We start from the raw sequence: 17939 nt of genomic DNA, 5'->3' as shown, positions 1-17939 counted from the left end.
GCAGCCTTTATACCTTCTGCCCTCACGAAGGGGCTTAGATCCTGGTGGAGCAGATGATGCTTGGAGGAAGATGCATTAGCTCTAGCTTCCGTGGGGCCTGCGGGCTCTTGGGGTCATGAGGGAACTATCTTAAGATTTGCTAAACCAAGCCAAGACACATCACTTGCTGTCTGTCTTAGGGAAAAAAAAAGAAAGCTTGCTTTTGCGAGCTTGCTGGTCGGTTCAGCTGCTTGCCACTACCCGTTGGTTTGAAGGAGAGTTGGGTAGCTGGCTCAGAGAATGTCTCTTACTGTCTGAAATACTTTTGGACATTCCTTCTCTCTGAGAGAAGCCTACGCCTTCTAGCCAAACAATACATGTTCCAGCAGCAAAGATATTTGTAATGAGCCCTGCCAGCATTCCTTGTCTGTGACCCCTTTCCCTAAGTATAACACCCTGCAGAGCTGGAATTTTTCTATGCTCAGCATTATGTGTTTAGAGGGGTACAATTTGGGAACTCTGGTTGACAGGTGTGTCCCTAAAGTTACTTGTTTTCTTAGGCTCTGAAGAGTGACGTTTGGAACGAGGCCCTGCCATGTTGCACTGCAAAGCGCACAGTGAAGAACGAGACCTTAGCCCAACTTGGGGTCATTGTGACTTTTAAACACAAGTTCCAAATGAGGGAAGAACCTGTGGGAGAACCATGGAAAGAATTTTCCATCCCACCTGCAGTCTTTAGCTAATCTCTCTTCAAATGGTGAATTTTCGATCTCCTTTACATCTTTATCAACTTGACTTTGCTAGGCCTGGGGTTCTGAATCCATCCAGAGCCTCACTGAGAGTGGTTTTGAGGTCAGCTGATCAGCTTTCCACGTTGCCGCTATTGCTGCAGGTCAGATGGTCGTGCTCTCTGACCTATGGATTCTCCAGGAAGAGCACCGAACTTTCTCAGCCCCATTCTTCCTCTTGTTAGCCAAATGACGACAGACAAGTCGTTTATCTTCTCCCAGTCTTGGTTGTTTCATTTTTCTTTTCTTTTTCTTTTTTTTGAGGGAGGAACAGGGTCTCCCTCTGTCACCCAGGCTGGAGTGCAGCAGTGCGATCTTGGCTCACTGCAACCTCTGCCTCCCAGGCTCGAATGATTTTCCCACCTCAGCCTCCCAAATACCTGGGACTGTAGGTGCACGCCACCACACCCAGCTAATTTTTGTATTTTTTTGTAGAAACAGGGTTTTGTCATGTTGCCCAGGCTGGGGTGGTTTCATCAGAGGAATGGGATTGTAAAAATTAAGTGGAAAAATATAGGGACAAACTGTCTGTAAACTACAAAGCTATTATTTACTTATTTAAAACAATATGTATTGATTGTATTAGTGTACCAGGCATTCAGGTGCTGAGAATTTGTGATGTTGACAGTGCGACGGCTCAACCACAAGCACGAGGTTTGTTTCTTAGGGTTGCACATTCTGAAACTTGAATTTGTGAGTTCACTCAGTGATGATCAAGTTCTGAGAAACCAATTTACGCTAATCAAACTTATAAGGAACTGATGTACAAAGCAGAATTTATAAATTGAGGTTTATGAACCCATAGAGGGGCCTTTTATGACAGAGGCCAAATCCTCCTGGGTTCACAATAAGGTGCATGTGGCATAATCATCTTACTCTCCTGTCCCTTCCGCCCCTCTGTTTACTGATCCTTCAGGGCCTCACAGGCTTCATTTCTTCCAGGGAGGCCTCCCTGAACCCCTGTGTGTATGTGTATCTGCAGCCCGCAGTGCATCCTTCCACCATGGAACTTGCTGCCTTATATCGAAGTTACTGTCCTGTGCCTGTCTGGCCCTCCAGTGTCATTCCAGACTGGGTGTGGAGTGGGTGGAAACCGGGTCTGTTTCACTTCTAAATTCCCAGGCCTTAGCACTGACCGGACACAATAGACACTCAGCAAATACTTGTTGATCAAAATGGAATTAACAGAGCCTCGTTTTTGGAATGCTCATTGGCACCCATCTTTCTTTGCTGACAACATTACATTAGTTCCTTTTTCTGCTAGAATTACCATCAAGTTGGATGGACAATTGACAGTCCCATCAGTAATCATCATGCAGAGTGGGTTACCGTTGAGGGTTAGTTCTATCTAGGGAAAAGCGATTCCATTTGTCTCAGCCTGTCCCATCAATCTGGGACCCTTTACAGGGCCTGTTCTTCGGGCTCATATTCTCTACTTTTTTTTGAGATACAGCATCAGAAATCCTAAATTAGTACTATTTAAGTAACTCCCGTTTCCTTAGGCATAAATTAGTGTAATAATGCTTGTCTGGTCTTCCACACGGTTTTGTGAAGATCACATGAGTTGACGTTCACCAGAATGGTTTGTCCACAGCAGAGTTTGTCAAAGGTCTGATCTGAGGCTGGGCTCGCTGGCTCATGGCTGTCACTCCAGCACTTTGAGAGGCCAAGGCGGAACAATCGCTTGACCTCAGGAGTTGGAGACCAGCCTGGGCAACATAGCGAGACCCCATGTCTGTTTCACAAAACACAGGTCTGATCTGTTTTTGCTATCACTGTCATCATTTCGTATTGTCATGATGCAGTGTCTCCCTTAGAGGGCAAGAACATTCAGGTCTCTGAAAGTGTGTAGTAGAAGACTAGCATCTGTTTTACTGCTTCCAAAGAGAGTATTATTTTGTTTCTGACCCTAGCATGACCTCCCTTTATTGCACCTAATCACGTCACCCACCTTCTGAGAGCACCATGCCTTTTTGTTGGTGTTACCTTTTACCAGCAGAAAACATTGACGTGTGCCTATGTGAGAGGCATCTTTATGAAACCCATGGAGAAGCCTGTTTTCTCTGTGTCTTCTGATGTTATTTGTTTGTGTGTGTGTGTGTGTGTGTGTGTTTGTTTTTGAGACAGTCTCACTCTGTCACCCAGGCTGGAGTGCAGTGGGAACTCCAGGATTACAATCTGCGCTCAGTGCAGCCTCGATCTCCGGGGTACAAGTGATTCTCATGCCTCAGCTTCCCAAGAAGCTGGGACTACAGGCACATGCCACCACGCCTGGCTAATTTTTGTATTTTTAGTAGAGACCGGGTTTCACCATGTTTTCCAGGCTGGTCTTGAACTGACCTCAAGTGATCCACTCACCTTGGCCTCCCAAAGTGCCAGGATTACAGGCGTGAGCCACCATGCCCAGCCATGATGTTATTTGATTCTGAGGTTTTTAAAGCTTGGCTGTGCATCAGAAGCACCCCCTGGAACTTTTTGGAGACAAGGTTTGTCTCCCATGCTGGAGTGCAGTGGCGTGGTCACAGCTTACTGTAGCCTTGACCTCACCAGGCTTAAGTGATTCTCTCACCTCAGCCTCCTGAGCAGCTGGGACTACAGGCACACACCACCACACCTAGCTAATTTTATTTTTATTTTTTGTAGAGACGGGATCTTGTTATGTTGCCCAGGTTAATCTTGAACTCCAGGGCTCAACTGATTCTCCCATTTCGACCTCCCAAAGTGCTGTGAGCCACCATGCCCAGCCCCCTGGAACTTTTAAACACTGGATGCCCAGGACTCATCACAGCCCTTCCGAATTAGATTCTGCTGAGGCTGGACCTGGGCATGAATGTGTTTTAGAAGTTTGATAGGTTGTTTCAGTGAATGACCAGAGTTGGAATTCAGGGGCATTTGGGTGATATTCTATACTGTGGGGTTTCTATACCCACTATTTTTGTTCTTCAAGAAATGTTGTTTCTATACAGCAGGGCAGACACCCAGATCAGCAGCACATATACCCATTTCTTAAAGAGGATGGCTATCTTTGCCCTTATCAGTGCTTAGGCTGGCTTGGCAGTACTCCACGCTCTGCAAATGTTTGGCTGTTTGGGTGAATGAACAGAACCCTGTAAGGGAATTCCAGGGGTTAATTCCAGGGGTTAATCAGATTATATATGGTAGAATGTAAATTGGAACCCAGAAATATGAATTCCCAGACCACTGTTTTTACTTTTGTTCCCCCCCGCCCAAGACAGTGTCTCGCTTTATCACCCAGGCTGGAGTGCAGTGGTGTGATCTCGACTCACTGCAACTTCCACCTCCCGGGTTCAAGTGATTCTCTGCCTCAGCCTCCTGACTAGCTGGGATTACAGGCATGCACCACCACACCTGGCTAATTTTTGTATTTTTAGTAGAGACAGGGTTTCGCCATGTTGACCATGCTGGTCTCGAACTCCTGACCTCAAATGATTTGCCCATCTCAGCCTCCCAAAGTGCTGGGATTACAGGCATGCACCACCCCCCTCCCCCCAGTTTTTACTTTTCTTAAACCTTGAAGTGCAGCAGTCACCATGGGCGTTGTCCATGCTATCCCTGGAGATTCTGTTTTGGAATCATTGACGGGCTTCCTTCATTTGTCATATGGAGAATGGAGAAAATACCTTACCCTGCAGAACTGCCAGAGTTCGATGACGTGGCATAGCTAAGTACCTCCTACAACCTTGGCCATGTGGGAGATGCTCGGTAAACAATAGTCCTGTTGATGAGAAACCTACCTTCAAAGCAACTTCTTGGTCAGCGTGGCTGTGCGGTTTACAGAACTCCCGAGCCTCTGTGCAGTGCAGAAGGGCCAAAGGATGTGTCCTGTCCCCCAACTGTGATGGCGGTGGTGGGTAGGATAAGGCTGTGGGTCCCTGCCCTTCTGATTTCTACGTGGGGAGGTGGAAGAACCCCAGCACAGTCTCATCTTCCTGAAGTTCTGTTTGCTTGAATGGTTCCTTCTCTCTCTTTCCCACGCATGATGCATTCACATGCTAGGAAGAAGGACGGAGGATGTGATCCGCATTCTGACTTCTCTCAGTGCTTTAGTGGCTTTGCCGTTAGGCACCTGGGCAGGCGTGAGCAGAGGTGACCGCAGCATAATGACCCTGATTTTCACCCTGGATGAGAACAGCATTCCAGGGGTTAAGCAGGTGGGTGTGGGGCAGATAGACGTGAGTCCAGCCCCATCTTGTAGAGATATGTGCTCCTAGGCAAGCTAGGGTTTCCTTACCTGCAAAACCAGAATCATGGTAATGTGTGTTTCACTTAGTCCACAGGGAGGATCGCTTGGTCACTTGTGAGCTGAGGGAAGAGAAGCCCATACTCAGTGCCGCTTCCTTCAGGAATTGTTCCGGAAGTCACCAGTTAAATGCTCCCTTATACCTCTTGTAAACCCTAGCCAAGCCCCTTTCTTAGGGTACTTATTCCATTCCCTCCTGCATCATGGTTATTCACATCCTGAATTTATTTCTTTTGCTGAAAGAAGCGCTAAAAACACAGCTCTTGGCTGACTTGTGCCTGGAGGGTTTGGGATCACACCTCCACCCTTTAGGACCTTTGCAGCCTGACCTCATCTGACCAGCGCTCCTCATAGGTGTACATGTGGTCCCCTCTACCTGGCGTGTCCCCTCAGGTAGCTGTTAGCATGACTGAAGAATTTTCAGGATGTTACAGTACTTTGGGTACACAGAAACTGACTGCAGCAGCTGCCCACGTCACCGTCACCGTTGGGTGAATGGATGCTGATTTGAAAGAAAGAGTCATCCTTCAGAATGTTGATTTGAATCGGAAGGGGGTCTTGTTGCTTGGGGTTGGTTCCTTGGGGGCCAGCTGTTTGCCCTCACAATGTCGAATGCACACCCTGGCGCTGGTTTCTCCGGCCTACAGAAAAGCCCGTAGGAGTACAGTGATTAGAGGAACCTCAGCTGTTTTGCTGAATGGCCCTCTTTCATCAGGATGTGCTGGGACAAGGGCCTTTTTCAGCCAAAATATCAGAGGAAGACCAGAGTTCCACAAGAGCCATTTGCTCTTCGCTAGGACTCCGAGGAGGAGTCGGCTCCCCAGCCCTTGTGGAAGCACTCAGCAGCCTCCCTGCTTTTCCGGATCTCCGTAGCGAGCAGATGGCCGGAGCTCCGAGGGCAGTTGTAGGAGGCGTTAGAGATGTGAGCACTGCAGCCACAAACCTCTTTTATTTTACTGACTTCTGCATCTTCCTTCAGCCAACCCACTACTTCTGCTGTCCAGAGGTTTCCAGCTCAAATTAGTACGTATGACCACCCTGATTTCTGTTTTCCTGCCGTGGCTTAGTTTCTAGATGACACTGGCTGTTTATATTCTGGGGGCCTGGGGTTTTTTGAGGAGCATTGATTGAGGTTTTTGTCTGTCTTCAATGCTTTGGAGAAACTTTAATCTTATGAAGCTTCCCGAATGGCAGTAATCAGTGTCCGAGAACAGATCTGTGTGGTGGAGATAAAAGCGTTCTGGTTGGCGGGTAGAGAGGGCAGTGGCTTTTTTATATCCCTCATACAGTGGTGGAGGAGGACGTTTCCGTTTTGTCTGTCTGCGTCTGACCTTTTGTAACTTTGGTCACTCCTTTTAGGACACTCAGATCTTTTGTGAGAAGGGTGATTTCTGCGTGGCTGGGATGGATGGCTTGTGGGTTTGGGCTTCCTGGCCCCGGGCACCTGGTAAAGTTGAGCGTGCCATCACCAATGTGGATTTCTTCATGGACTTCCCCAGTGGGGCACTTTGAGAGTCTGATGAATCGGGAGCCTGTGCCTCTCGGCGTCAGAAGCTGTGGCCGTCAGATACAGTATTCAGATCAGCCACGCAGAGGGCGCGTGAGGCTCTGGGCCCAGAGTGAGCTCAGAAGAGAAGCCGGGAAGCTGGGTCACAGAGACTTTCTGCATCTTGTTTTCCTAAATCCTGTGACTGACCACGCTCTGCGGCCTCCCACCCCACCTCCCGCCCCAAGAGTCACGTCGCGTGGTTTCCTCTGGCTGGATCCCCTTACTGTATTTGCAGGACACAGGGTGATCTCACAGCCTCAGGATAATGCGCTGCTGCTTGGGCTTCCCTGCAGCTTCCAGTCTTGCTTTTTACAGTAAACGCCCGTTACTTGATTGTCGTGGGGGAACAGAGGCAGAGTGTTCCAGGGCCCCAGTCAGTGCTGTCCTGACTTCATGCGTAGAGCAGGAGGCCCTGATTCTTATCAGTGTAGGAACACGGAGGAGGAACAGCTGGCCTTGTAAGTGATCACAGAGTGAAACCAGCCTAGTCTGTTGCATTGTTCCTTTTTTTTCCAAAGGAAATGTAAGGGAAACCAAGGGGAACTTTTGCCCGTGGTTTCCAAGGCAAAGGTCATCGTTAATGGTTGGCTGTTTCCAGCGTGCTTGGGTTTCTGGTCAGTATGAATTTTTTTTTTTTTTAATCTGATGAACAAAAGCAGTTGATGTTGTCTCAAAAAGATTTTCCCAGCTGCTTCGATGAACTGCTGGTTGTTTTAGGTTTCATGAGTTTGGAACCTCTCACATAGCTCTTTCAGATTTTGATGAGAATAAATAGTAAGTGATCTGTGTCTAAGAACAGTTCTGAAAACATACTGAGCTGTGAGATTCTAAGGAAGGAGAGAGTGACAAGCTTTGTGGGTGGAAAGGGTTAGGTGATTCTGCAACCTGTGAAATGAGATCGGCCAGATGGATGCTAAAGAGCTTTTTGCTTCCTATGAGTGAGGGTAAGACAGCAAAGAAAGGCTACTTCTCGTTTCTTTCATTATTTATAATCCTGGGCTCGTCAACACTTGAACCTTGCAGCACAAATATACGACTGTGAGAGGGTGGAAAGGATGACTCGGCAGTGCATCTGCAGTAGCGGACGAAATGCTGTCAGATGTCAAGTGTTGGTGTCACAAGATACCGAAAGCCAATTGCCTGGAATTCAAGGGACCGAACAAGAAGACAGAAAGAACTAAGTCTTCTTATTTAATATTTGAGCTGTCACTATTTTTAGCGTGAGCATTTAGCCAGAAAAACTAACAGATTTTATTGTGGACTTCATATCATAGGACATAACAGTTTTCCTGATTTCAGGAGCTGCTGATTGGAAATGCTAGTTCATGTGGCATTTTCTTGGCACCCGGAGTCATACTCCAGACTTTGCTGAGTTTTCATTCCAGAATTCGAACGTTTAACTACCAACATTAGATGTCTGGGGCAAAGGTGATCTTGCTTTCTTATATTACGAAAACACCTTCGTCTTTCTGTCAGGAATTGATTTACTTAATTTCAAGGTTCTCTTTAATTAGAAGACTGCTTTTTCATAGGGATTTTTCCTTCAGATCATGTATATGTTCATTGGTTGCTCAAGAGAGAAATTTTTATAGTCGCCTACAATTTGAACTGTGACCTCCTTTTACAAAATTAAGATTAGAATGTTCTTTTTAAATTATATAGTATGTGTTTTATATTATTTTGAGAATCAAACAAAAATAGATGTTTTTAAAGGTTAATATGTTTAATATAGAACATTTGGAAAATAGTAAATAGAAGATAATCTATTCCTCCTCCTCCCCCACCTCCTGCAAAGACGATGTTAATAATTTTGGTGTATTTTATGCATAATTTTGAGAGTTGATGGTATTTTTGAACAATTGATAGTAATTCATAGCTGAGGCATTCTTTTTTTATGTCTTATTTTTTGCAAAAGCCAGACTTGGCAGCCAAGTCATCAAAGTGAAATTAAAAATAAAAACTTTTGATGTACGACAGGGTCTCACAACGTTGCCCAGGCTGGTGTTGAACTCCTGGGCTCGAATGATCCTCCCACGTCAGCCTCCCAAATAAAAATTTTTTAATTGTAATTTTTAAAGTTATAGGTTAGATATGTGTTATTGCTAGCTAAAATAACAAAGACCAAAGATTCATTCTGCTGAGAAATTCATTGGGCCAACTTGAGGTTTTCCACAAGCATAGTGGACAGGGCAACCTTGACTAAGTTAAATCACAAGTCAGTAGCCACCCTCCTTTTCTTTTCTTTTCTTTTCTTTTCTTTCTTTCTTTCTTTCTTTCTTTTTTTTTTTTAAACGTAGTCTCACTCTGTCGCCCAGGCTGGAGTGCAGTGGTGCGATCTTGGCTCACAACGACCTCCACCCCTGGGACTCAAGCAAGCAATTCTTATGCCTCAGCCTTCTGAGTAGCTGGGATTACAGGCATGCGCCACCATGCCTGGCTCATTTTTGCATTTTTAGTAGAGACTGGGTTTTACCATGTTGGCCAGACTGGTCTCGAACACCTGACCTCGAGTGATCCACCTGCCTCGGCCTCCCAAAGTGCTGGGATTACAGGCTTGAGCCACCCCACCTGTCCCTACTTTCCTTAAAATGCAAACAGCCAGTGAAAGTGTAATTTCATCTTGTATTTCATAAAGGGAAGTCACCAAGAAACAATGGAGTTGTTAAAAGCCAGAGAGTTAGAAGCAGAGATCAACAGCAAGAGCATGAGAATTCACAAAGTAGACCGCCCTCTCCTAATCAGGGAGTTGTTCTCTATTAGAAAATGTTACGGCCAGGCGTGGTCACGCCTGTAATCCCAGCACTCCGGGAGGCCGAAGCAGGCAGATCGCTTGAGGTCAGGAGTTTGAGACCAGCCTGGCCAACATGGTGAAACCACGTCTCTACTAATAATACAAGAATTGACTGGGCATGGTGGCACATATCTGTAATCCCAGCTGCTGGGGAGGCTGAGACATGAGAATCGCTTGAACCCAGGAGGCAGAGGTTGCAGTGAGTTGAGATCACACCACTGCACTCCAGCCTGGATGACAGAGTGGAACTGTGTCTCAAAAAAAAAAAAAGAAGAAGAAAAAAGAAAGAAGAAAATGTTATATTACAGTGAGATCCCTGTCCGGTATTCTGCAGAAAGGGGCCCTGGAGCCTACGGAGAACTTTGAGTGGTGTCACAGAAGCATTGTTTTGTCACGAAAATTCTCCAGCACTAAGCTTTTAGCGAAAGCAAGGTTTGAGAAGAGTACTACGTGGAATTATTATAAAAGCAGTTTCATCCTATTTGCATTTTACATGCCATTTGTCCACGCTAAAGCTTTTTCCCCTGCAGTAATTCTTTGTCCATTTTCCTGTCTGAATTCCAGTCTAACTGTGCTTTGGTCTTATCCTTCCCAGCTTAAGCGAGAGCTTTTTCATGGTGAAAGGCGCAGCCCTCTTCTTACAACAGGGAAGCAGCCCTCAAGGCCAGCGGAGTCTTCAGCACCCCCACAAGCATGCAGGTGAGGGCTCTAAGTTGATACTCTTACATTGGAGCTGCTTTTCTGGACAGCAGAGGAAACTTCCATTGTTGGTGATATTGCTGAGTTTGCAGGCCTTAGAAATAGTGGAGAACACAGGTTTGCAGTGACCAGTGCAGGCAGAGGCTCAGATGCTCTTTCTTGAGCACGCCACACACATTTTCCAACCTTTTATGTCATGTCTGTCTGCGTCAGGAGTAAGGTCATCTGCATCCTGCTGGGATGCAAAGATTTCCTCTCTGTAGTTTATCAGTTAACTGCAGGCTGTAAGTGACTTTTTAACAAATGCACCAAAATGAATTATAACCAGATGTCGTCCACTTGAAAATAACCATCTGTAGTGCTGTATACCTAATCTTGGGATGGATTTCTCCAAGCATTTGAAAAACACTCATTTGGAGAATTTCTTGAAGGGCCTTTGGCTCCAACTCTGAGATAGACACTATAGTAGGAAGTCTTGATTCTGTAATTGTTTTTAGGAAGTGGACAGAAGTAATAGAGTGAGGATCAAACTGAGTTTAAATAAGAAATGCTTACTAAGTAATAAGACTGGTTTTCTTAGGAGACTTGACTCAGAACTGAAGGCAGTTAGAAAGAGGAATTCAAGAAATGCAGGCCGGGCACGGTGGCTCATGCCTGTAATCCCAGCACTTTGGGAGGCCGAGGCAGGCGGATCACGAGGTCAGGAGATCAAGACCATCCTGGCTAACACGGTGAAACCCTGTCTCTAATAAAAATACAAAAAAATTAGCCGGGTGTGGTGGCAGGCGCCTGTAGTCCCAGCTACTCAGGAGGCTGAGGCAGGAGAATGGCGTGGACCTGGGAGGTGGACCTTGCAGTGAGCCGAGATTGCGCCACTGCGCTCCAGCCTGGGTGACAGAGTGAGACTCCGTCTCAAAAAAAAAAAAAAAAAGAAACGCTTGCATGGCCCTGCATGGTGTCTCACACCTGTAATCCCAGTGCTTTGGGAGGCTGAGGTGGGAGGATCACTTGAGCCCAGGAGTTTGAGGCTGCAATGAGCTAGGATCACGCCACTGCCCTCCAGCCTGGGTGACAGAGAGAGACTCTGTTTCTTAAAAACAATAACAACAAAAAACACTTATGGCCAGGCACAGTGGCTCTCGCCTGTAATTCCAGCACTTTAGGAGGCCAAGGTGAGCAGATCTCACTTGAGCCAAGGAGTTCAGACCAGCCTGAACAACACAGTGAAACCCTGTCTCTGCAAAAAATACAAAAATTAGCTGGGCATGGTGGCGCGTGCCTATAATCCCAGCAAGGTGGGGAGCTGAGGTGGGAGGATTGCTTGAGCCCAGGAGGTCGAGGCTGACGCGTCACCACACCCAGCTAGTTTTTTGTGGGTGTGTGTGTAGATGAGGTCTCACTGTGTTGCTCACTGTATTGCTCAGTGAGCCATGATTGCGCCACTGCACTCCAGCCTGGTGACAAAAAAAAAAAAGACCCTATCTCAAAAAGAAAGAAAGAAAAAAATGCTTGCATGTAGGTGAATCTTTGTTGTAGATGGCCAGCATATCAGCATTTCTTGGGGAGGCAGTGCATGATTGCATGTCTGTGAGCTGAGAAGGCCTTTACCTTTTCAGAGCAGCAGCAGGTGAAACCAACCCATCACTGTGGTCAGTTTTCTTGTTACCTGTGATCGTTGTGTTCATTTAACCTCAAGTCATTCAGCTTCATTTTAGATCTGAGTGCTCAGGTTAGAATTCTGCACCATACAATTTATAGCAAACACCAAGGCTCAGTCAGTATTTTCACATACTGATGTTGATAATATTTAGGTCTGTTTTAAGCAAAGAAAATAACTGTCCTGTATAATAGGCAGTGTGGTTTGCGGGAATAGTATTTGTTTTGAAACCAGGCAGACCTGTGTTCCAATCCTAGTTCTCCAACTTACTAAGCTGTCATAGGTCGACTTCTAAGCCTCAGTTTCCTAGTCTTTACAATGGGCATCAAATACTGGTACCTCAGACAATATGGAAATTTAGAGTTATGCGTGTAACATACCTGCCTTTAGTAGGTGCTGTATATATATGGGTAACTATCATTGTTATTACGATGACTCCTAGTACAATACAGCTGTAAGCAGACCCTTCATTCTTTTTTTTTAATTTAATTATAGGAAAAGTTTCTTTAGAGACGGATCTCATTACCTTGCCCAGGCTGGTGTGTAGTGGCCTGACCATAGCTCACTGCAGCCTCGACCTCCTGGGCTCAAGTGATCTTCCAGCCTCAGCTTCCTGAGTAGCTGGGACCATAGATGCACATCACCACACCCAGCTAGTTTTGTGTGTGTGTGTGTGTGTGTGTGTGTGTGTGTGTGTGTGTGTGGATGAGGTCTCACTATGTTGCTCAGGCTGGTCTCCAACTCCTTGCCTCAAGCCATCCCCCCACCTCAGCCTCTCAAAGCATTGGGATTATAGGTTTGAGGCTCCATACTCAGCCAGATTCTTCATTCTTGAATTTGCTAATTATTCTGCCCTCTTAGAAATGTAGCTATTGTTCATGTTTTAACTGTAACACATACAACAAAGCAAATGCTCAAGCTCTGCTCACTAAGTGTCATATACCTCCTTCCTATAATCCGAAGACTAGAAGGGTAGGATGCAAGCCACTGGCTGGCTGACTCTTATGCCCTGAGGTCTGGAGTGGGCGATGAGGTCAGAAGGCAGAGGGGCCACCAGCTGTCCACAGTTGGTCTGTAAGTGACCTTGGGACAGGCACAGACTAGACTTACATTAGTTCCTTTTTTTCCCTAGAATTACCATTACCATCAAGTCTCATGAATGTACAAGGGTCCCCCCAGTAACCACCGTGCAGAGCTGAGTACAATTGAGGGTTAATTCTGTCCGTGGAAAAGTAGTTCAGTTTGTTTCAGCTAGTCTGGTCCATTTGAGACCCTTTTTAGGGCTTGTGTTCTCTGATTTTTTTGTGTGTGGATGTCAGACTGGGGTTTGGATTTCTGTCTGTCAGCAATTCCATATCTCAGCAAACAATCCCACTGAAAGAAGTTTATCTGTGTGGAAAATGTCCCTTTCATTTAGGCATTTATCAGACAGGGGTTTGTTTTTGCTTTCCCCAGTGCAGTTCTGTGACTCGGGTAGATGTGGGGGCGGGCAGGCAGGTGAAGAACCCCTCATGGTCGATGTGTTGCGTTGGTGACATGATGGGTGGAGGAAGGGGTTGGGGAGATCTATGGCTTTTTTAAATATGAACCCTTATCTCCAAATCACTCATCATAGGAAGCAGGGCCAACATAGGGTGTTACACACTGTGGAATTGTATAACTGGAGAGGACAGATAAGAGGGGCATGGTTCTTTTCTTTTTTACATTTTATTTATTGTGGAAAGAATGCTTAATTGGGCCGAGTTTGGTGGCTCATGCCTATAATCCCAGCACTTTGGGAGGCTGAAGTGGGAGGATCATTTGAGCCCAGGAGTTCGAGACCAGCCTGGGCAACATGGCAAAATCGTATCTCTATTGAAAAAAAAAAAAAGAAAAAGAATGCTTCACATGAGATCTACCCTCCTGACTAGAGGCACAAATTTCTAATGACCCAATTCCTCTCTAAGGCAGGAAGTGCAATTTGGACATCATCTGTCATTCTCCCTTAAAATGAAAAAGATGCTTTTGCAAAAGGAACAAACACAGTGTTCTCTTTTGGAGCATTTGAGTGTGTAAGCATTATTGATCCTTTTCGGGTTACAATTGTGAGGTATAGGGTAATTTTTTTTTTTTTCGTTTGTAGAGATAGGGTCTCATCATGTTGCCCAGGGTGATCTCACACTCCTGTGCTCCAGCGATCCTCCTGCCTTGGCCTCCCAGGTAGCTGGGACTAACTACAGATGTGAACGAACCAGAAAGCCCAGCTAATTTTTTACTTTTCTGTAAAGATGGGGTCTTGCCATGTTGCCCAGGTTGGTCTTGAATGCCTGGCCTCAAGTCCAGCCTTGGCCTCCCAAAGCACTGGGATTACAGGTGTGAGCCACCACACCAGGCTGATATTAGCATCTTTACAGATGAACCTTTCTTCAGAAAGAAATCCTTTCAGATATAAAGAAAAATGTATAAGCTAGAGAAAAAAGCAACCTTGGAGTCACATCTGCTACTTTAATTAATTATGCACCTCCCTTACAATTTTCCCCTCCGTGAAAGTGTGCGCTTCTTCTGACAGGGTCTCCTGCTTCGCGCGAGACTCATGGCCAGTAAGAGACTTTCCTCACTGCACTCCAGGGACACCTCCTGAACCCTGGGGCAGCTCAGAGAAGTTCAGAAGCCGCCCCTGGATTACTGCTTGTTTTACATAGTGAAGAAAAAAGAGTACATAATTTTTAGCAAGAAAAGAGAAAATGACAGGTGGTTGTCTATTCAAATTATTTCTCCGGGCAACCAGCATACAGCTGCTGTCTGTAGAGTCACTTAAATATTTCCCCTCCTGGTTATGGAAATAATGTCTGCCTCCAGTGGAAAATGCAGAAATTTGAAGTGGGGCCCGGGGTGGGGTAGCTCATGCCTGTAATCCCAGCACTTTGGGAGGCTGAGGCGTGCAGATCACTTGAGGTCAGGAGTTCAAGAGCAGCCTGGCCGACATGGTGAAACCCTGTCTCTACTATAAATACAAAAATTAGCTGGGTATGGTGATGGGCGCCTGTAATCCCAGCTACTTGGGAGGCTGAGGCAGAAGAATTGCTTGAATCCAGGAGGCGGAGGTTGCAATGAGCCAAGATTGCACCACGGCACTCCAGCCTGGGCGACAGTGTAAGACTCTGTCTCAAAAAAAAAATTAAAAAAAGGAAGAAGAAGTTGTTTGAAGAGGAAACATGACGCTCTGTCCTTTTTCTCTAATGATGAACTCCTAGCAAATGCCTTACTTCCAGCCACAGCTGTCGTTTCTAGGCACCCCAACCTGCCGAGTAACATTGCCTTGGATGAAATAACAGTTTTCTCTAGGCTTGCTTGTATTTTCCACATTTTGTATTTGGAAACCTATATTGTATGTATTTCAGGAAATAAGAGCAACTTTTAACAACATGACAGTAAGCTCCATGTCACCCAACTGCATCACACAGTATTCAGAGTGGTGTAAGAGAAATGGAGACTTGAAGTTTTTGTGGTGATTCTCCTGTGGTGTAGGTAGACAAATTTTAACTTCTCAATCTTTTTCCAGGCCCTCAAAATCAGCCTCTCAGAGGTTTGTTTCCTAGAAAGTAGGTAGGAGACCTTTTTAACCTTTCTTTATTGCTCCACCAGGTGACCTGCCTCAGCATCTTCAGGTGATGATCAACCTTCTGCGTTGTGAAGACAGAATCAAGCTGGTAAGAAGCGGTGAGAATGTCAAATTTAAAAAATTTTTTTTTTTTTTTTTTTTAGTTTTTGTGAGATGAGGGTCTTGCTCTGTTGCCCAGGCTGGAGTGCAGTGGCATGATCCTAGCTCACTACAGCCTCAAACTCCTGGGTTCAAGCAATCCTCCCACCTCCGCCTCCTGAGTAGCTGGGACTACAAGTGTATACCACTAATTTTTTAGAAAGTTTTGTGGATGTGGGGTCTTGCTGTTTTGCCAGGCTGGTCTTGAACTCCTGGCCTCAAACGATTCTCCTGTCTCCGCCTCCCAAAGTCCTGGGGTTGTAGGTGTAAACCACCGTGCCCAGCCAGCACGTTTTAATTTTTAATTGTGAAACTTGGTGGGGAACCATTCATGAATGATAGGGGGAAAAGCTTTTACATTACAACAAATTCTCCTCAAATTGTTCACTAAAGCCAAAGCCAGGTTGACTCCTCAGTACCCCAGAGGAGCCACAGGAGGGATGAAACAGGTCTCTACGGCAGTTAAATAAGCTAAATAAGAACTTTCTTTGGATTTCGTGTGTTCACTGATTTCTTGCATTTTGGGTGTCTCCTCTGAGCCAGGCAGCGTCCCCGGTGCTACAGAGAGAAACGAGGCCTGGTTCCTGCTGTCAAGAACTTCCTCTTTGTGTTTTTTTGTTGTTGTTGTTGTTGTTGTTTTTGGTGGTGTTTGAGATGGAATCTCACTCTGTCGCCCTGGCTGGAGTGTGGTGGTGTGATCTTAGCTCACTGCAACCTCCACCTCCCAGGTTCAAGAGATTCTCGTGCCTCAGTCTCCTGAGTAGCAGGGATTACAGGCGCACACCATCACGCCTAGCTAATTTTTGTATTTTTAGTAGAGATGGGGTTTTGCCATGTTGGCCAATCTGGTCTCGAACTCCTGACCTCAAGTGATCTGCCTACCTTTGCCTCCCAAAGTGCTGGGATTACAGGCCTGAGCCACCGGGCCCAGCCAAGGATTTTCTCTTCATTTTTAACTCCCGGAGGGAAAGGTAGAACACTGAAAGTGTTGATCTTGCGTTGGAGATGGGAGGGAGGCACCACCTCCAAAGGCAGGCCAGTGAGAGCATGTCTGCCCTGTTCCAGGCCGTGCGCCTGGAGAGCGCCTGGGCGGACCGGGTCCGGTACATGGTAGTGGTGTACAGCAGCGGGCGCCAGGACACCGAGGAGAATATCTTGCTGGGAGTGGACTTTTCCAGTAAGGAAAGGTGAGTCTGATGAGCTAGGTGTTCCCTTCTGTGTGGGAGGCAAGAGTTGCTGCTAGAAAAAGGTTTCCATGGTCCCATATCCATGTGGGAGAGGGCTGCGTCCTGATGGAGAGCCTGGGGAGTCGACACTGGGAATGCTAGGGTGTGCCATTTCAGCTCTGTGTGCCAGGCACCGTGCCAGCTCCAGGCTGTGCTCTCGGAGCTCAGAGTCGATTGAGAGGACAGAAAGTTATGCTGTGCTTAGAGAGGTTTCACGCCAGCTGCTATAGAGTGGGGCACCTTAGCCAGGAATGCTTCCTAAAGGAGGTGACAACACCACCAAACCCAGAAGGCCAAGCCAGAGTCCGCCAAGGGAAGCAGGAGACCCTCCCAGGCAGAGGGGCCCATGGAGAAGTATGGAGATTGGTGGGTCTCCTCTCAGATACCTTACCCCATAGTGATACTCCACAGGTTCCCAAGTGGAGTGGGAACTCCATCTTCATGGCACATCCTAGTCAGAGGCTTGAAGAGTAGCTTGTAATTTCCCACTAACTGGAGACCAAGTAAGTTAGAGCATTGACCCCATGATGTGTGTGAAATGAGAGTGGGATCACTCCCCTGACATCTCAGATAAATGAATGCCTGTGAGATCATTGCAAAACCTGGATTTGTTCAAACTAGATTAGACTCCCTTTATTCATCATTCATTCATCGACTCATTCGTTAAGCGTGTGATTTATTTGCATTCTCCTGTGTATGAGGCAATGGACTAGGCCCAAGTAAACAAAGAAGTAACAGCACAGTTCTTGGCCTCAGAGGGCTTCTAAGTGAGCTTGGAAGACAGTCACAACCAGGTAGGAGGGAGAGAGTGACTGAGAGGTGCTGGGGTTTTGTGAGACCACAGGAGGAGGCAGCTACTGAGAGCACCTGGCAGGACCTTTCTGGCAGGAGTGAAGCCTAAGCTGAATCTTAACGGGCAAGTGGGCAGTCAGGTGAGCTCTAGGGTGGAGGCAGAGCCGCGAGGTGCATTTGAAGAGCATTTCAGGCAGAATCAACAGCAGAAACCCGTCAGGGAGGCTGTGAGTGTCATGGTAACAGTACGGTCTTGTCTTGTTCCCGTGAGAGCTTCTGTAAGTCACATGCTAGCAACTGAGACTTGGATGCTTTTTAGAAGGAAATGAATAAAAAAGGGAGGACATTTCTTTTTTGACATGCCCCCCCACCCCTGCAGTACATAATAAATAGCACTATGAGAAAGTTTCCTGTGACACATGTAGGAGATGGAGTTGGGGCTAGCATCTGTGGCCTTG

At 46.4% G+C, this 17939-nt stretch overlaps 1 protein-coding gene across 2 annotated transcripts in view; it reads left to right on the top strand.

Moving 5' to 3' along the window:
• Positions 1 to 17939, top strand: part of SSH1 (slingshot protein phosphatase 1) — a 76191-nt gene that overhangs the window by 23969 nt on the left and 34283 nt on the right. Inside the window, exons 1-4 of one of the 2 annotated variants that reach the window (XM_025401867.1) lie at positions 5770 to 6051; positions 9964 to 10067; positions 15349 to 15413; positions 16529 to 16650. In XM_025401867.1, the coding sequence (XP_025257652.1) occupies positions 5909 to 6051; positions 9964 to 10067; positions 15349 to 15413; positions 16529 to 16650 (434 nt within the window). In that variant the 5' untranslated portion in view covers positions 5770 to 5908. Of the gene's footprint in view, positions 1 to 5769; positions 6052 to 9963; positions 10068 to 15348; positions 15414 to 16528; positions 16651 to 17939 lie in introns of those variants that run through there. The other variant, XM_025401866.1, reaches the window with a different exon arrangement.

Source organism: Theropithecus gelada, chromosome 11, assembly GCF_003255815.1.
Source record: "Theropithecus gelada isolate Dixy chromosome 11, Tgel_1.0, whole genome shotgun sequence".
NCBI lineage: Eukaryota > Metazoa > Chordata > Mammalia > Primates > Cercopithecidae > Theropithecus > Theropithecus gelada.
Note: the sequence above shows the minus strand (reverse complement) of the source record. Positions and strands in the feature narration are given on the sequence as shown.